We start from the raw sequence: 16,026 nt of genomic DNA on the forward strand, positions 1-16,026 counted from the left end.
TAAGTATACTCGGGCAATACTGTGCGTTGAATTTTTTTCATTAAAAAGAAAATAAGCTAAGGAGGCCTTTAGTATTTGAACTTAAATATTGCTTATTTTAAAAATATACAAAATTGTAGTAATGAATGTATTGCAAAGAGTAAACAATTTTTTTTTCATTTCATCTTTTCTAAATAATATCTTTAATGTAGAACAATTACCGGTATTCTTTCCTTCAGGAAAGATTTTTTTTTTACACTTTAAAAAACACATAAATATAGTTAATATTTCTTTAAAAAATGTCAGATAATTAAAAGTTCTGATCAGAAGACAGACTGATTATATAAAAAAATAACAGTACAAGAATATAGATTCTATATCTACTTATTTACTCTCGTTGTTCTTAGCGACTTGAGCAAAGTCTGTAATCTCATTCTGCAGAAAACCAATACCCATACAACACGTACAGCCCAGCGGCTTAGAACAATGACTTCTGCTATAGCACCTGATACACTTCTGTAAAATAATCACAGAACGCACCTCTGTCTGGAAATATAAGTTCTTTGGTTATCTCTGATTATTGTGTCTGAAGTCGGTACTTCAACTTTCCACTGACTGAATACAGAATATTGGTTGAAAAGAAAAAATTGCTACGAGGTATTGAAAAAACGAGTATGACTTTTCAGCTCGCCGTTTCAAAAATTAGGTCAGTATATTTATAAAGAACTTTGTTCATCAAACCAGTGAAATAATTATGTTATCCATTCTGCAACATTTACACAAGACAACATTACACTGTTACAGGCAGCGGTGTACAACCTCTAGAACTCGGCAGCCATCAGTGCGGCCATTGTTTTCTGCTTTTGATCAGTGGGAGGGGTACCTGAGAGCCTGGGGGGTAAAGTTTCTAACACTCCTCCGCAATTGGAGCCTTTTCCTCATCTGTTCCTTCTGTCACAGCGTTGTCGCCATTGGATGCTTTCAGTTTAATTGGCTCCTCCCCCTGTTATATAAATTTAAGTAAAATTAAAGTGAATTTTTCAAAAGAAGAAGTACACAAAACTTTAAAATATCAAACCCTCACCTTTGATTTTTTGTTCGCCCTGTAAACCTCTATTAGCAACATGAGGACCCCCACAATGATACCCAAAAGAAGCAAAATGAAGGCTATAGACAAGTCAATAGTATTTAGAGGACGCGCAGGCGTCAACAAAGTCACTTCCGGTTTATTCAAATATTCACTAAGTGACCCTACATTGCAGCCATTTGGCCACCATTTCTGCCGAAACTCTTTCAGTGGTAGTGTGCTGATGCTGTTTGACAATTCTTCACAAAGAGACACATTATTACAAGCAATGGCTTGATCTGTCGGTTGTACTTTCTCCCCCACCACCATTACACTACAATCTCGTCCCGCGAATCTCTCGGCCACGTAATCTTCCATGATGGCGGCAAAAGATCCCTCAGATGCTTTAACTTTCTGATAGCCTTCATCGTCTGTTTCAAACAAATTATCTGGCTCAGATCTTGAAATGTAATATAAACGATTTAATACTGGGTCTTTACTAAGTTTGAGAAAATTGTCCGACGATTTGGTTCCATAGGCGACTTCGGACTGCAATTCCATTTGATGGAATGTCTTAAAAGGGAGAACTGGTTTTCTTGGGGCACTTGTTATTATAAACGAGCCAAGATTTGCAATGTAGGCAGTGATCATAAACAACACGAAACTCATCCACATAGAAGTCAGAAAGCGACCGCCCGGTGACCTTGGAACTTCCTTGAAACCTATAAAAGTAGGTAACCCAAGTTACTCAACATGTGAAGTTTTCTTTCGAAAATTTGTGTTCATGCTGAATTAAGCATAGTTAAAGATAATATTGTAGATGGTTTCTTTCTTTAGATATCTGATTAAGACATACCTTGCCAACACACGGTACTATGAACAAAGAACAGAGCATTGTTGATAGTAAAGCTGTCTTTACTATTAGTCTTGTCCTCGGCTTCCGGTATTTTGCTCCATTCAGACGGACTGAATTTGTTAATGATGGTCAAAAGAATTCCCGTTATCATACAAACCACCATTAACATTATCCAAACATCGGCACTACAATATAGACACGAAATGAAAAGAATTAATAAAATATAAAATTGTTTCAGAAACGAATAATGTACATGTACATGTCATGTAATTCATTGTGTCTAAAAGCGTTGCCCAGTTGTTTTGTGGAAAGCCACTACTGGGCAAACAACAACTGAGAAAACTGCAAGAAACAATATCTGTGAGTATTTACATGTACAAGCATACCGATCCTATACATATAATACATGTATAGGCAATCTTTGAAAATCTCTGGTCTATCTCATAAAAGTACGAAAGTAGGCATAATTTTGTTATGGAACGGATTTTACATCTTGTCTGTTATGATCAAGCCTTTAGATAAGATCGGTTGCACAGTGGACGTAATTAAGTAGCCGAGTATAAAATCTGAGAGCTGAATGTTTCAAGTGAAGTTTAGGCATGAATTCCCCTGTTGCAATTTTGACCTCACCCAAAGGACCTGCATGATGTAAGAATTTTTACACGCTTATCTTAAGCTCCTTTATGTCGCGTTTCTAATATTTTTTTCAGTTACAAAGATACACAGTTTTTTTTACTTTAGATCCTTGGCAGCGATATTGAAAGTGAAGGAAACAACCAACGTGTGGAGGGCGAGCCTGGGGATTGGTGATATTCCGAGCTTTATAAACTCGTGCTTAAGTTTGAAAGGTAATTATAAAGAAAGACTACACTGGACTCCCCTCAAATATCTTCCGAAATTAAAAAGTAAATTAATCTGTAATGCTTTTACATGAATTGAAAAGTTTCTTTGATTTTAAAACATTAACTTGACCAGTCTTTGATAATATGGCGTTAAATAAAATAAAAGTTCATAAGACTTAAGACTTAATTTCCGATGTTTTCTGATGATGAAAGCCTTGCAAGCGACATTAGGCTATTTCAGAGTTAAAGAGGGGTTCGTGAATTGGAAAAAATATACCTCACAAGAAGAAAAAAAACAAAATTGTAAGGATTTAATGTCAAGCATAGGGCGGATTACACTTAGTCTGGACAGAACTTTTGTTTATACAGTTTAAGTATATTTCAAGGTCTTGCCTTGGTGTTTGTGAAATCTAGACAGAATCGCAACTGTTTTGGATCTTAAAATAAAATAATATTTATCGATATATATTAGCATTTCCCAGTCTTAGCATAAGTTCTCAGTACACTTGATATTGACGCGAAATGTGTAAACAGTGGGCGAGATGTCTGCGGGGTTAGAAATTCGAAGTCAGTTATGCCAGATACAAGGTAATAAAGAAAAGGCAGCTTCCTGAACGGTTATATAGGAGACAAGCGAAGCACTGAGCAGCAGCTGATTTTCTGTCAGTTAATGAAAAATACTGACATCATTTGTCTGAATTACCGTTGATGCATGAAATGTGAAACCAATATACAACTGATGTTATAAAAACACAACTGATAACTTTACAAAAATCAAGAAAGACATATCCACAATGAACAAGGAAGAAAGATTTGGAGTATCCTAGTTTGTCAATTACAATTACTTGTGAAGGACATGACCGAATCCACCCCTACCCTGCCCCTTCAGATATATGACCCTGGCCTTGTCAACTTTTTATCATTACCATTATTCATGATCATCAAAATAAACTCAAAACAACTGTTACAAATGTAACTTTTTATCCACTACCATTATTCATGGACTTTCATCAAAATAAACTCTGAAAACAACACTGTTGAAATATACATACAAATAAATACGAATAACCAATTACAGTCCCGAAAAAATTTTGTCTTCTCATCATTGTCAACAACAATTTAAATTTCTGATGTTATTGATTTCTTAACCAATATTTATTTGACAGATCTACAGGAAAGTCCAAACTGAGCTGGAAATGGTTCTATATACAGATCCACAGGGATAAGGCAAACCTAACAATCACACCAAAATCACAATACTGATCTCTTGAAATTTTCTTGTAATGAACAGCAATAAAAGACAAGATACCAATATTTTATTAACAAAAAAATTTCACGGCTTTGGATTTACCTGAAGGGTTGAAACAGTACAGCTAAACCGCTGTAGGGAGGAACTTCCGGCTTCCACACCAGAATCCTGTGGCTGCTGTGAAAAATAGGACTGGTAAAGGCTACATCCTCTCTCCGCTTGTCTGTCACCGTCAGATCCGCGGCCGCTAAATCGGCTTTCTTAGTACATAAGAGCATTATGTCAGTTAAAACAGGAAAAACAACTGGTCCCACAAAAAATATAATAATTATAAATCAATACCATATATTTACCATTGAAAAACAAACAATAACCATGATTTAAGAAGATAACGAATTAGAATTTTCATGATGCTGAAGAAATGTATTCATGAATTTAAATATATAAATATTATTTCTCTAAGAACCAGGAAAAGGAAAAAATACATCATAAATATTTTAAAATTATATATACATTCAAACCCCGCTATCTCAAACTCGATGGGACAGAGAAGAATCTTCGACATATCTGACACTTCGAGATATCAAAATTGAAATATATACAGAAAAGGTGCTTGCGTGTAGAATTCACTTGGGCATAATTCGAGATATTTAATTTCGACATAACAAACTTCAACTGTATTAACCTAGTACATATATGTACAGCAAAAATAGTATACATGTATGTATGACTGTATAATTTATACACACGATTAATTTTAATAGATCCCCATCTTATATATAGTAACTAGCTAGAACCCACCTTAGTAACCAGAAGTCCCATCATACCACTCCAGTCACCTTTTGCGTCCTTCATCCCATAAACCCCATCCGGTTCCGGTTGGATGGAGTAAGTAAAGTTGACAGACTTTGACAGGGCATTTAATACATCTATCATGTAACCCTCATACTTCCCAGGAGAGCCGCTAACCTCCATCAAAAACGGGGGCTTCTAAAATATCAAAGAATATTTACTGTGTTAGACTTATGACGCTCCAACGACGCTGCAACAACACTGAAAAAATCAGAATGTTGAAGTAAGAACAAAAGTAACATTTATTCATAAAGTGATGCAAAGAGACCCACCATGAGGACTTTATGGTTGTCATCTATTAATATACTTCGTTTATTCATTTTTCGTTGTTGTTCAACGCCCCTCTCGAGAATGTTCCAATTACATGTACATGTTTATGGAAACGCCACCACTTGCCGGTGGCGGGCAGCAAATTTATACCTATTCTCGGCATTTAGGGCCGTTGGGTACTGAGGGATCTTTTTATGTGCCAACACCTACTGCGATACGGGACCTCGGTATACAGACTCATCCGGAGGACCGGTCTGCACTTCCCCCAGTGGAATTCGAACCCGCGACTATGTTCATGCAAATCATGTTGATATAGGTTTTTGATTTTTTAGACGGGGTCACGTAACCCCGTCTTTTAGTTTACTGTCAGAAGCCTCAAAACAGGAAGCCGTGATGATAACACATGAATTAAACATACGCATATGAAGTAGTGCAGAAATTGTTTTGATCAAAACATAAACATTCTGTATCAAACTAAGGAAAGTGATATGAACCTTTTTCTAACTCAAACTAATAAAGTATTTTGATAATTTAAAACTGAAAATATTAACTGTAAATCACACTAGTAAACGAAGTACTATCCTGCGTATTAATATGACTGCGTACGCATCATCCATTGTTTACTTACGGAAAAAATATCAATTCGTACCTGATAATATTCGGAGCAGTTCAGAAAGGCTTCCAGACTGAGCAATAAAATTCTACTTCAAATTAAATGAAAAGTGTGAATGCATATTATTCATCGTTTTGTTTTAGTATGTAAATGAAAAATTAAGTTTTATATAGGACTAGCTAAAAAAAATCACATGCAAATGGTGTTGATATAGGTTTTTGATTTTTTTTAAATTTAGTACAATTCTCTTATCCTTGCATTTTCAGTAAGGCGTGGTATTCTCGACGTTACATAATTAACGTCTGAAATTTTTAAAGTCATTCATTCATTGTTGAAATATACATGGAATAGAAATTCGGGCGAATTGCTCAAAGTTGCAATGAAAATCTTCGAGAATGCCACGCCTTACTGAAAGTCCAAGGATGACAGAGAATTGTACTATGTTCAAAAGTTTACGGACGCTGTGTAACGAACGGACAAGAACAAATAGCGATACATAGCCTTGGATACACTGATGAACTAAAATTCACATTTTAGCAGTATATGATGTATACGATCTTCATTTCTTTTAAACAACAACAAGCGCCTGTCAAAGACTTTTTAATCAGTTTTGTGTACATTGAACATAGGCGTTTCTCGTGCCTACACGCTGTGTAGCATTATGTTGGCATTATAGGATAAAACAAAGATGTATTGCTGGAGAAGTGAGACGTGTCGACCGCCGATCACCCCAAATCTAGATTTCAGAGAATTCTGCTGGCATTCTTTGCCAATGGATAGAGGTGATAAGAATTAAGAAAAAATAAACTTGACAAATTGTGAATTTGGAAACCTCTGTGCTTGTATCAAGTTTCAAAATATATATTTGTATTCGTTTTAAATGCACAATTAATTTGAACATTAACCAGCTGTGTTTTATCTCGAAACTTAGAAAATAATGTTTTTCAAATTACTAAAAAAATGTCTTCAACTCCCACACAAATATTTTTTTTTCTCTGACATCTCTGAGAGAGATTTTTTTGATCGATCACCTTTGACTTTGGCCTACAGACAGTAGTTAACCTTGTTCTGCCTGACCGTCCTTCCTAGGTCCTATGGAGGTTTAACGAGTGCATTATTAGTGTATTGAAAAGCAAAAAGACAAGCACACAAGGTTGATTGCCGCTAAGAACGGTCAAGTTTTCCCTCCGTCTATTCAAGTTAACTCCGCGCGGGAAAAGATGCAGTCTAGCCCGAGAATGCGGGCCTTATTTTCCAGAACACGTGCTCGTTAGCTCTTCTTGCTTTTTTAAATGTCAAATTCCTCAAATATGCTTTTTGTCACTTTGAGATTTTATCCTGCAACAGATACTGGACAAATGTGGCTTTTGACAATGGAGAAACAGAGAAAGAGTTGCAGAAACCTGTACAGGTCTCAATTCAACTAGAACTGTCCAATAGGGACAAATACCCCCGCTGGGTTTTTCAGAGTAGGTGCCAATTCAGAAATATTTTATGGATTTAGTAAGTGGTATTCACTATTTATATAATAGTGTTGCATTATGCATGTACTATGCCTAAATAGTAGGCAGGGTTTGACACATGGTGCACGAGCCGGAGGCGAGTGCACTATGTGTCAAACCCTGCCTATTATTTAGGCATAGTACATGCATAATGCAACACTATTGTTATTATTATGCTGACTGTTGTAATTATTTATGCGGCAATCTATTTGACTTTTTCCTGAAAATATCGGTGCTTAAACAGCGCACTTGCAAGAACTCATTCAAAATATTCATGCTAAAATTGTTTGCATGCTTAGTTATTTGGGTTACTAGTATTTTCTCTAAATAAGTCGGGATTTTCTGTCCCAAAGCAACTCATCTTTATTTTCTGTTATGTTAGTAAGCCTTATTTGTTTGCAGACGTCGATTCTCATTGATAATTTTCTTTTACATCCTTCAATCAAGCGTCATATAAAAAAGCGTTTTAATGACCCTATAAAATCAGTTCATCTAACGATATGTGTGTAATTAGTTTGAACGTTTGTTGTACACATTAATCTAAAGTTCCTTAGAATAATATAACTGTTTTCAAATAATATTTGTCTATTTTCTCCTTCTTGTGTCAATTGTATAAATTAAGTTTATATATTTAATAAAACTGCAAAAATTAGTGATCGTCTCTATGGCGTAATCGATAAGGCATCAGACTGATAAACTCATGGTCGTGAGTTCGATCCCCGGCATGTGCATTGAAGAATTTTATTCAGTAAATAAAGCCGTGCACTATTTCGGCATAGTATGTTTACGCTATATAAATCCTTAGACCACTATGCGAGAATAGTAGGGTATGGGTTATATAGAGACAAACTGACAGGAAGCATAATAATGTCTAATAAAGTGTCTGCCACAGCATGATAAGCCCATCAGATATTGTTGATAATCATAAATTGGTTAGGGTGCAAGAAAATTAAGTAACCTTAATTAACAGATTGACACAGATTTCAATGATCTAATTTCCATTTCTTATCATGTTTAAAATATTGTACATACATCTCTAAGAGACTTACAGTGTAGGGATTAATTAAAACAAATAATACATCATATAATTCTAAACTGGCTGTGTTAGAGCTTAACAAATATCCATCTGCAGCTTTAAATTGTTTATTGCAATATTATGAAATAATGGAAATGCTACAGTCTAATAAAAAAAATTCAAAAATTAATTACCGGTATTCTTTAGACTATAAAATTCAAGTGAGACATGACTGCAATTTGTTGCAAATATATGAAAATTGAAATGTAATTTTTTTTCAATGAACACATATATATAATTAATTTTAATTATATCATACAATACTAATTCAGTTTTAATCATACACTTAAACATCAATTTGTTTTAATTACATTACACCAATTGAAAGATCTTTATCTGAACTACAGCCACAAGAACTCTTAATTAACACAAGCAACTATAAGGCCATTTCTTTTTACCCAACTCCCAAGAGGTAAATTAAGATTAGATCTAGAGATGCTCTTGCAAGTTAACTCCCGACAATGAACTCATTAATTTCTCTCTAATTTGACATGCACATTTCTGCTATCAAAAATTCTCCTTGACCAGTGCTTGATAATTATGCCCATGGGACAAACTGAATTCCTCTCAAATCATTAACATTTGTTATAGAATTTGCTGTAAAGTATATGATAAAAAATATTTAGTTTTTACTTAATTTAGCATTTTTTAATAAGCCTAGGATACAAATATATTTTTTACATTTTTAAGGATTATGAAATTTAAAATTTTAAAGACTTAGTTTTTTTTAAAAAAATCACTTAAATTAAAGGTCACAGTGACCTTAAAATAGGTCGTGACACACCGTCTACCCAAGATGCATAAATTGTCAAAGTTTGATGATTGTAAGTCTAATAGTTTTCTAGTTATGACCCAAACAAAATCACAAAATAAAAAAGAAAAAACGCCTGTAAAATGCAGAAAAATCATCCAATCATGATGAAAATCCCAGGTGCACACCTTCATATGGTGAATAATAAGTGTATAAATTTTCAGACAAATCCATCCAACACTTTCTGAGAAACGGTCCGGACAAAATCTTGTCTACAGACAGACGGACAGACAGACAGACGGACAGACGGACATGGTGATTCCAATATACCCCCCTAAACTTCGTTTGCGGGGGTATAATTAAAGCAGACGTGTCAATTTAGCATCCCCCAATATGAAAGCACATGCAGGCTTACCAGAATTGACGTGATCTTCAGTTCTCTCCCCTGAAAAAAAAATGTAAATGTTAAATGGCTCAACCTTTTTTTTATTACTAAAAAGAATAGCTGCAGATCTGTAGCGTTATGGTTTTATATATTTGTGTTTGTCAAAGACAAATATCATAAAACCATAACGCTACAGATCTGCAGCTACAAAAAGAATGGAAACTTAATATATTTTCAAATTTTTGTTTATCTTAACCATTAATGATTTTAAACATTTAAATACTGTAACCGTAAGTACAAATTCAAATAAATAAACAAACTCGCAATATGATTTTCAAAGTTTTTGGTCCGAGAATAATGTGTTTGTTATATTAGAAAAATTCTTCAAAACATCAGCGAATGAAACAAATCTGGTATTTTAGCCATTTTAAAGGTCATTGACTGTTTTTAATCGCATTTTAAGCAAAATACAACGTCTCCCAGGGTGTTAGAGGGGTCGTTCGCTAGCCCTCTGTTTTTATTATATTACAAACAAAACAAAAATAACAGTAAACCAGATGGCTAAACAGTGGAAACTCTCCTGACACGCCGTCTTCTGATCGCAGCGAGGCTGGGGGCACAGGGGGCTAACTGAAGTTCAAAAGTTTAAACTTTTTTATTAAGCAGGACTCCAAGGAATTACATACTTGTTTTATGAATGACTTTACCGTTTATAATTTATGAACAAAACAAATATTTTCTGGAATTTATATTTAAAAAATCATGTTCTAAAAATCATATTTTTGTGTATTTGTATTTGAGATGTGTACAGATGCCACGCACTGGTATAAGACGTTAAATACGGGTTTCGTTCAGATGCATTTTTTTAAATTAAATTACAAAATATCCCCCCCCCCCCCCAAGAGACAGACGTACATGTATACACAATACGATACAGAAATACAGTACGTATGTGTACCAAATGAATACTTAGCTGATTTTATTAAAAGGATTGAATAAATTGATTTTCACCCTCTTACACTCCATATTAGCTACATTACTGTATTAGATAAATCTCATTTCTTAGTTTCTCTCTCTCTCTCTCTCTCTCTCTCTGTGACGTTTCTTTTGCTTAGTATATAACAAAGTATTAATCTACGTCGTGTTCGAGTTCTTATCTCTCAGTATTACCCTCATCCCATCTACCCCAGGATCCGCTATGACAGGAAGATTACTAATCAAACTCTCAATATGAAATGTCGATGCATATTGTTACTTATAATTTACAGCTTTGATTAACGGCGGACATAAAGGGACTTCACTGTGACAAAAGATCAATCTTACAAGTTATATTTTAGAAACTCAAATATATATATGTACTATGTCAGTTTTTTTTTTTTTTTTGCTTCTCGTTTCGTGTTTTACACACACTCTGAGAACATTGCCAACATTCCATCATTCAAAAAATAAAATCTAAGTCACTGATGTGTTCACTCATTTCAAAGAAAGAACGAAGCCAACGAAGGAAAAGCTGATAAGACACTGTACAGTAGAATAAGAATTCTCTCATTATACCCCCCGCTTGAAAAGCGGGAGGGTATATAGTAATCGGTATTTCCGTCCGTCCGTCTGTCCGTCCGTCCGTTCGTCTGCGTCCGTCCGTCTGTTACGCTTTGGGGTACCCATCTCTTATCCGCAACTCCTCTTATACAACTGAATGAAATTTGATGAAACTTACACAGAATCTTTATTACATATTGCCATTGTGCACCTCCTATTTTACTTTTTGATCCGACACATATTTTGGGTTTCCCATAGCAAAACATGGACACTGCCATTTATACACATATGGGAATAAGTGAGCCCATTGCTCACAGTACCTCATTTACCCTTTTCTTCATCTTACATCTAACATGAGGCATCAGATAAAATAATTCTCAAGTTACATTTGTATTTTTTAATGAGCAAGATATACACATACACACTCAGAATTAATTACTTGCATTGCAGATATTAAACTTCAAAAAATAATTTTGATTCCATATTTTTTAAGCACAAACGCCTTGCCTTTATAGACCCCGATTCTTTCTGCATTTGAAGTTATATATAATTAAAATTGGCGTAGATCTACGCGTTAATTTAACGTTTTATAAATATTCTTTCTACAGGGTTGCTCTAAAGCTTTCATTGGAATTCCGGCTATGTGCAATATTGTATATTCTGACTGTATATATCATTTGTTAACACTTTTAATAACTTGCAACAGGAATTCTGTAAATAAAAACATTATACAGCATTGTGGATCTTGAGAAAATATTAGGTCAAATGAAGTTTTTTTTTAATTTGGCAATATATATATATATATATTTATATAAGAAACTAACTTCGCGTAAATCAGGAAATCGTATATTCCGACCGACTTATACCTAAAAAATAAATTGCGGAAATTATGCATTGTTGTATTTGGGGAGGGGTGGGATAGTCGTGATGGTTCGAAATATACGTCACCCTTGTTACTGTGAGTCGCTTTACCAGCGTCCCAGTTTTTATTTCAATGATCCGTGTCTGGGCCCTATTTATGAAAAGTCACGAATTAACTACCGGTTAGGGGTCCCCCGTCTGCCGATTATCCTTTACTTGACCCACAAATTTCAGAAAAGAAAAGAACGGCCCAGAATTCGTTCTTTGTCCTGTATGCAGTGATTTTTTTTTTTTTACAGATGGCTATAAACAGTGTATCAATAGGCCAATCAGATTCCTCCTCGAAACGCTGAGGATGTAGTCTCAGCAAAATTACATCCTTTTTAAGGCAATAATGACATCCCTTAAGGCTAATTTAATCATAATAATCACGAAAAGAAATCAAACCTTTCTCAGAGATGCAATTACGTTTAATAGATCTTTACTTCGTTTGTCTTTCACTGAAAGTTTTTATACAAGATCATTTTGTCATGTCGCGAACTCATCAGCCCTGGTCACCTACATGTATATACTCAGTAACGTGTTCAGTGGTTAAATTACAAACATGAACATGTAAATCTGTAGGCTTATGCGGATGTACATATTGAATTCAACAGTCGAGATCATATCGTTTTTGCAAATTTAAAATGTAGCATACATGTATTTATGAAATACACTAAAAATGGGCCATATCATTACTTTATAAAAAAGATCACTTTTTTTGTTTAATTTGTGAACTAAAGTTTCCAATTATTTTATTCGCACTTCCAGTAAAGGATTACAGGATGTGATACTGACAAATTAATCCTCTCTAAAAGTCATATCAGTAGAAAAAATTATTAAGATGGCATATAAACTATTAGCTGGAATTGCCATGGAAGTGTAAGGCACCATTCAGCCGCCTTTTAAGTACAGTAATAAAAAAACAAATTTCGGGACTTTCTATATATACATACAAATTTTCCCACACTCTCCTCTCTTAATATTACATTTGTAAAATCTTATACATCTAAACATCTATAAAAAAGTTAATTTAACAAAATTTCTTATTGTAAGTTCAAGCCAAAATTTAGCTCTCTCCTACCAGAATGGGAGAGTATCATATATTTGGGCCGTGGCTTACGACGATGGTATTTTCCGTGATTTGAAAATACTAATGAAAAAAAAATGATTGAACAGTATTTTCTCGTTTTTCCTGTGCATGTGATGTAAACAAAGGCCCGATGGACAGAAAAATTCAGAAATTCCGGCATATTTATATTTAGACATAATTATATCTGACATACCAAAAAGAAATCAGCATAAGTGATATAGTTAGTTAGATTTTAAGACTTTTTTATTAACACTGGATGTAAATCTTTAATATAAAAACTGTCGGATCACCGAAATAAGGATTTTTCTTTCTTCAGATTTAAGTATACAGTTACCATGGTTTTCATGCCATCCAATAAAAGTTAACATTTGTCATACTTCTGACATACAATTATATAATTATGTATTAAAAAGAAAACTACTTATGAAGAGTATGCAGCAGACACATATTGATTTCTTCAACAAGCAGGAGTGTCGTACTACCACTAAAATGAATTAACATGCACACATGCACAGTTTTTTTTACCTTTTAGTTTAATATGATTGTATATGTAGAACAATTATTTTAATGGCACGGTCTCGGTGACAACTGGGTTGTTATTTTCATTAAGGAGATCAAGCATTAACTTTGCACTTTATATCCCTAATTTCATCTTAATCTTTCATAACAAAATCTCGTATACAAGTGACAATCGTTTTCCATCTTATAAAATTTCTTCGACTTCTTATATACATTACGAGATCACGTTTTATTTACTTGCTGTTCTGTTTATAAAAACCCACGTGTCTTTTTACTGCACGGCTTCACAACACCATCGGTCAAGAGGTCATATTAATAATAACCATTTCTCAAGTTGACCGCTCTCATTTAATCATTCATTAAAAATCATTAGCAAAAACAAAACCTTTAACTAAAATCATGGAATAAAATCCATTTTATTAGCATAGTGATGTTTATTAAGTGTACATGTATATTTCATCAAAATTGTCGATTACTTACCCATGTTAATATCACTATGTCCAAACATAAACAAACACAGAGTGCACGCATTCTCCTTAGTTCCTGATTGTGACCTGGTCAAACTAACGCCGCTGTCCAATTGACCAACTGTCTCGCCGCCTCCCGAGAATTCTAGGTCAACAGGGGCGTTATTTTAAATTTTGGATGGCATCAGTCGATGTCAACTTAACCACAGGCATCAAAATAAGATTCTGTATCGGAGAACTAAACCACGGGTTTTTATACTACAGTACGATTCAAAGGCAGCTCTGCGCACCTGCGCGGATATTAGCAGCCATGAACTTGCAATTGATTCAAGACGTTGAGATGCATTGCATGTGTTGAAATAAAAAAAATATTTTCACGTATTGGAAGACATGTAATGTAAAACTCGTACTTGGTAATTTGTAGGTATATTGTCCGGAGAAGCACACATATATTAAACTAGTCCGAAAATATGTGTGTTTTTTTCAGGATTTTTTATTTTTGGTTGCGAAGAAAATGTTTTTCAATCACTTTAAGTATGAAATTCTTGGAAAAAAGCCTGGAAAGCATCACACAAGAGAAAACATGAATACACGCTCTTTATGCAATTTTAAAGTTTTCACCAGACTATCAAAATGAAAAAATATCAAATGTTGAATGAAACCACATCATCTTGTAAAATTAAATATCCGTCAATCTCTCTCTCAGGTTATTTTAACTTTAAACAAATTAAGCCTAAATGGAAAAAAAATTGCAGGTAAAGAGTCTGAAAAATATTTAAATTTAGGACTAAAAGATATGGAAACCAGTCAGTTTTCAATGCAGGATTAAAAAGCTCACTAACATTCATATCTGGCGATTTATATATTTTTAATTTTCACAACATCAGAATTACTAGTGATTTGAATTACCATACCTATTAATAGATTCCTAAACTATCATGTAAAGGCCTTGCAGACAATAATTTTAATATTTAATATTTAATATTTAAAAATATAATCAACACCAAATATTGTTTCATTAATGGAAGTTATTCAGTTAGTCGGGAACTTTTTGATCACCCCTCGTAATTAAAAAAAAAATTTCTTTTTATTAATACGTGATTTATTACATACTATTGAACTCGAAATAAAAGACAACGACATTAAAGCTTAAATAACAAACAAATTTTACGTGATCATTTCACCTTTTCTATCCTCAACATCGCATATTTATGAAACAATATACCTGTATCACTTGAATATTGAGTTTATATATATACCATGTAAGTATTTACTGCAAACAATCAGCTTAAAAACGAAACAAGCCACTGACAAACAAGTTGACGAAACAAAGATATCAACAACCTCGTTTAAAGACAATCCTATGGTTGATACAAATGCCTTGTTAGCAACTGCATTCTATCGATAAGTCAGATGTCGTTTTAATAATGAATTGTTATAGCCTTTTATTTTCACACTGAATTGTCTCCAGAATTTTCCATTTTTGCCCGATCATGAAAATGGGCACAGGGGATGCTAATTCCCACCTCTAAGATTTTCAGAGCTTCATGTTTGCTGCCTAGCTGTGCTTTGTGTTTTTTGTTCCTATGGATTTTTTAAACTTTATTGCTGTTAGTTTCATCTCCCCAGGGATTTCATGAATAGATTTTGAACTTGCTTAACGACTCTCTTTTTGAGTGGTGTAACTCTGTTTCTAATCGTATTTGCTCATGAATAACGTTCTAAAAACGGTTTTGTCCTTGTGTTCTCGCATTGTTTTGCCTTCATGTACAGAATGGCTAGTGCTTTCAATGTCGCAGAATAGAGTATTTTTCAAAATAACTTAATTTCCCTTTTTCTCATGAAGTCTAGATATTTTTTTTTAAATTCTTTGCATTAAGTATATATATAATTGTAAAAACAAATTCATATCTGTGAATATTTTTTCTTCTTTATTTCGAAATACTAGTAAATAAAGTACGCAATTTCACGGCCTTTAACACTATAGGACACACACAATGTATAATTTTGAATTTCATTTACTTATTCTATGTATTATTTAAAAATTTTATTGATTGATAGCCCTGTA

General features: G+C 33.8%; 1 protein-coding gene across 1 annotated transcript; it reads right to left on the minus strand.

Annotated features, from left to right (window-relative positions):
- Nucleotides 1-238: 238 nt before the first annotated feature.
- Nucleotides 239-14,252, minus strand: LOC134278664 (glutamate receptor U1-like). The gene is made up of 7 exons (XM_062760967.1): nucleotides 13,972-14,252; nucleotides 9,471-9,500; nucleotides 4,794-4,982; nucleotides 4,095-4,252; nucleotides 1,902-2,086; nucleotides 1,064-1,767; nucleotides 239-982 (listed from the first exon to the last, which is right to left on the minus strand). Exons 1-7 carry the CDS (start codon nucleotides 14,020-14,022, stop codon nucleotides 887-889), a joined length of 1,413 nt encoding a protein of 470 aa, XP_062616951.1. The 5' UTR covers nucleotides 14,023-14,252; the 3' UTR covers nucleotides 239-886.
- Between the last annotated feature and the right edge of the window lie 1,774 nt (nucleotides 14,253-16,026).

The sequence above is a fragment of the Saccostrea cucullata genome, unplaced genomic scaffold, assembly GCF_032062105.1.
Source record: "Saccostrea cucullata isolate Sc308-1 unplaced genomic scaffold, CSIRO_AGI_Scuc_v1 ctg652, whole genome shotgun sequence".
NCBI classification, from domain to species: domain Eukaryota; kingdom Metazoa; phylum Mollusca; class Bivalvia; order Ostreida; family Ostreidae; genus Saccostrea; species Saccostrea cuccullata.

Bases quoted from the DNA above. Each gene is read 5' to 3' on its own strand.
- LOC134278664 (XM_062760967.1), bottom strand. From the start codon at position 14,022: ATGCGTGCACTCTGTGTTTGTTTATGTTTGGACATAGTGATATTAACA. The intron at 1,768-1,901 runs GTATGTCTTAAT...CTACTTTTATAG, and splicing joins TAGTACCGTGTGTTGGCAAG to GTTTCAAGGAAGTTCCAAGG. The intron at 983-1,063 runs GTGAGGGTTTGA...TTTATATAACAG, and splicing joins GGGCGAACAAAAAATCAAAG to GGGGAGGAGCCAATTAAACT.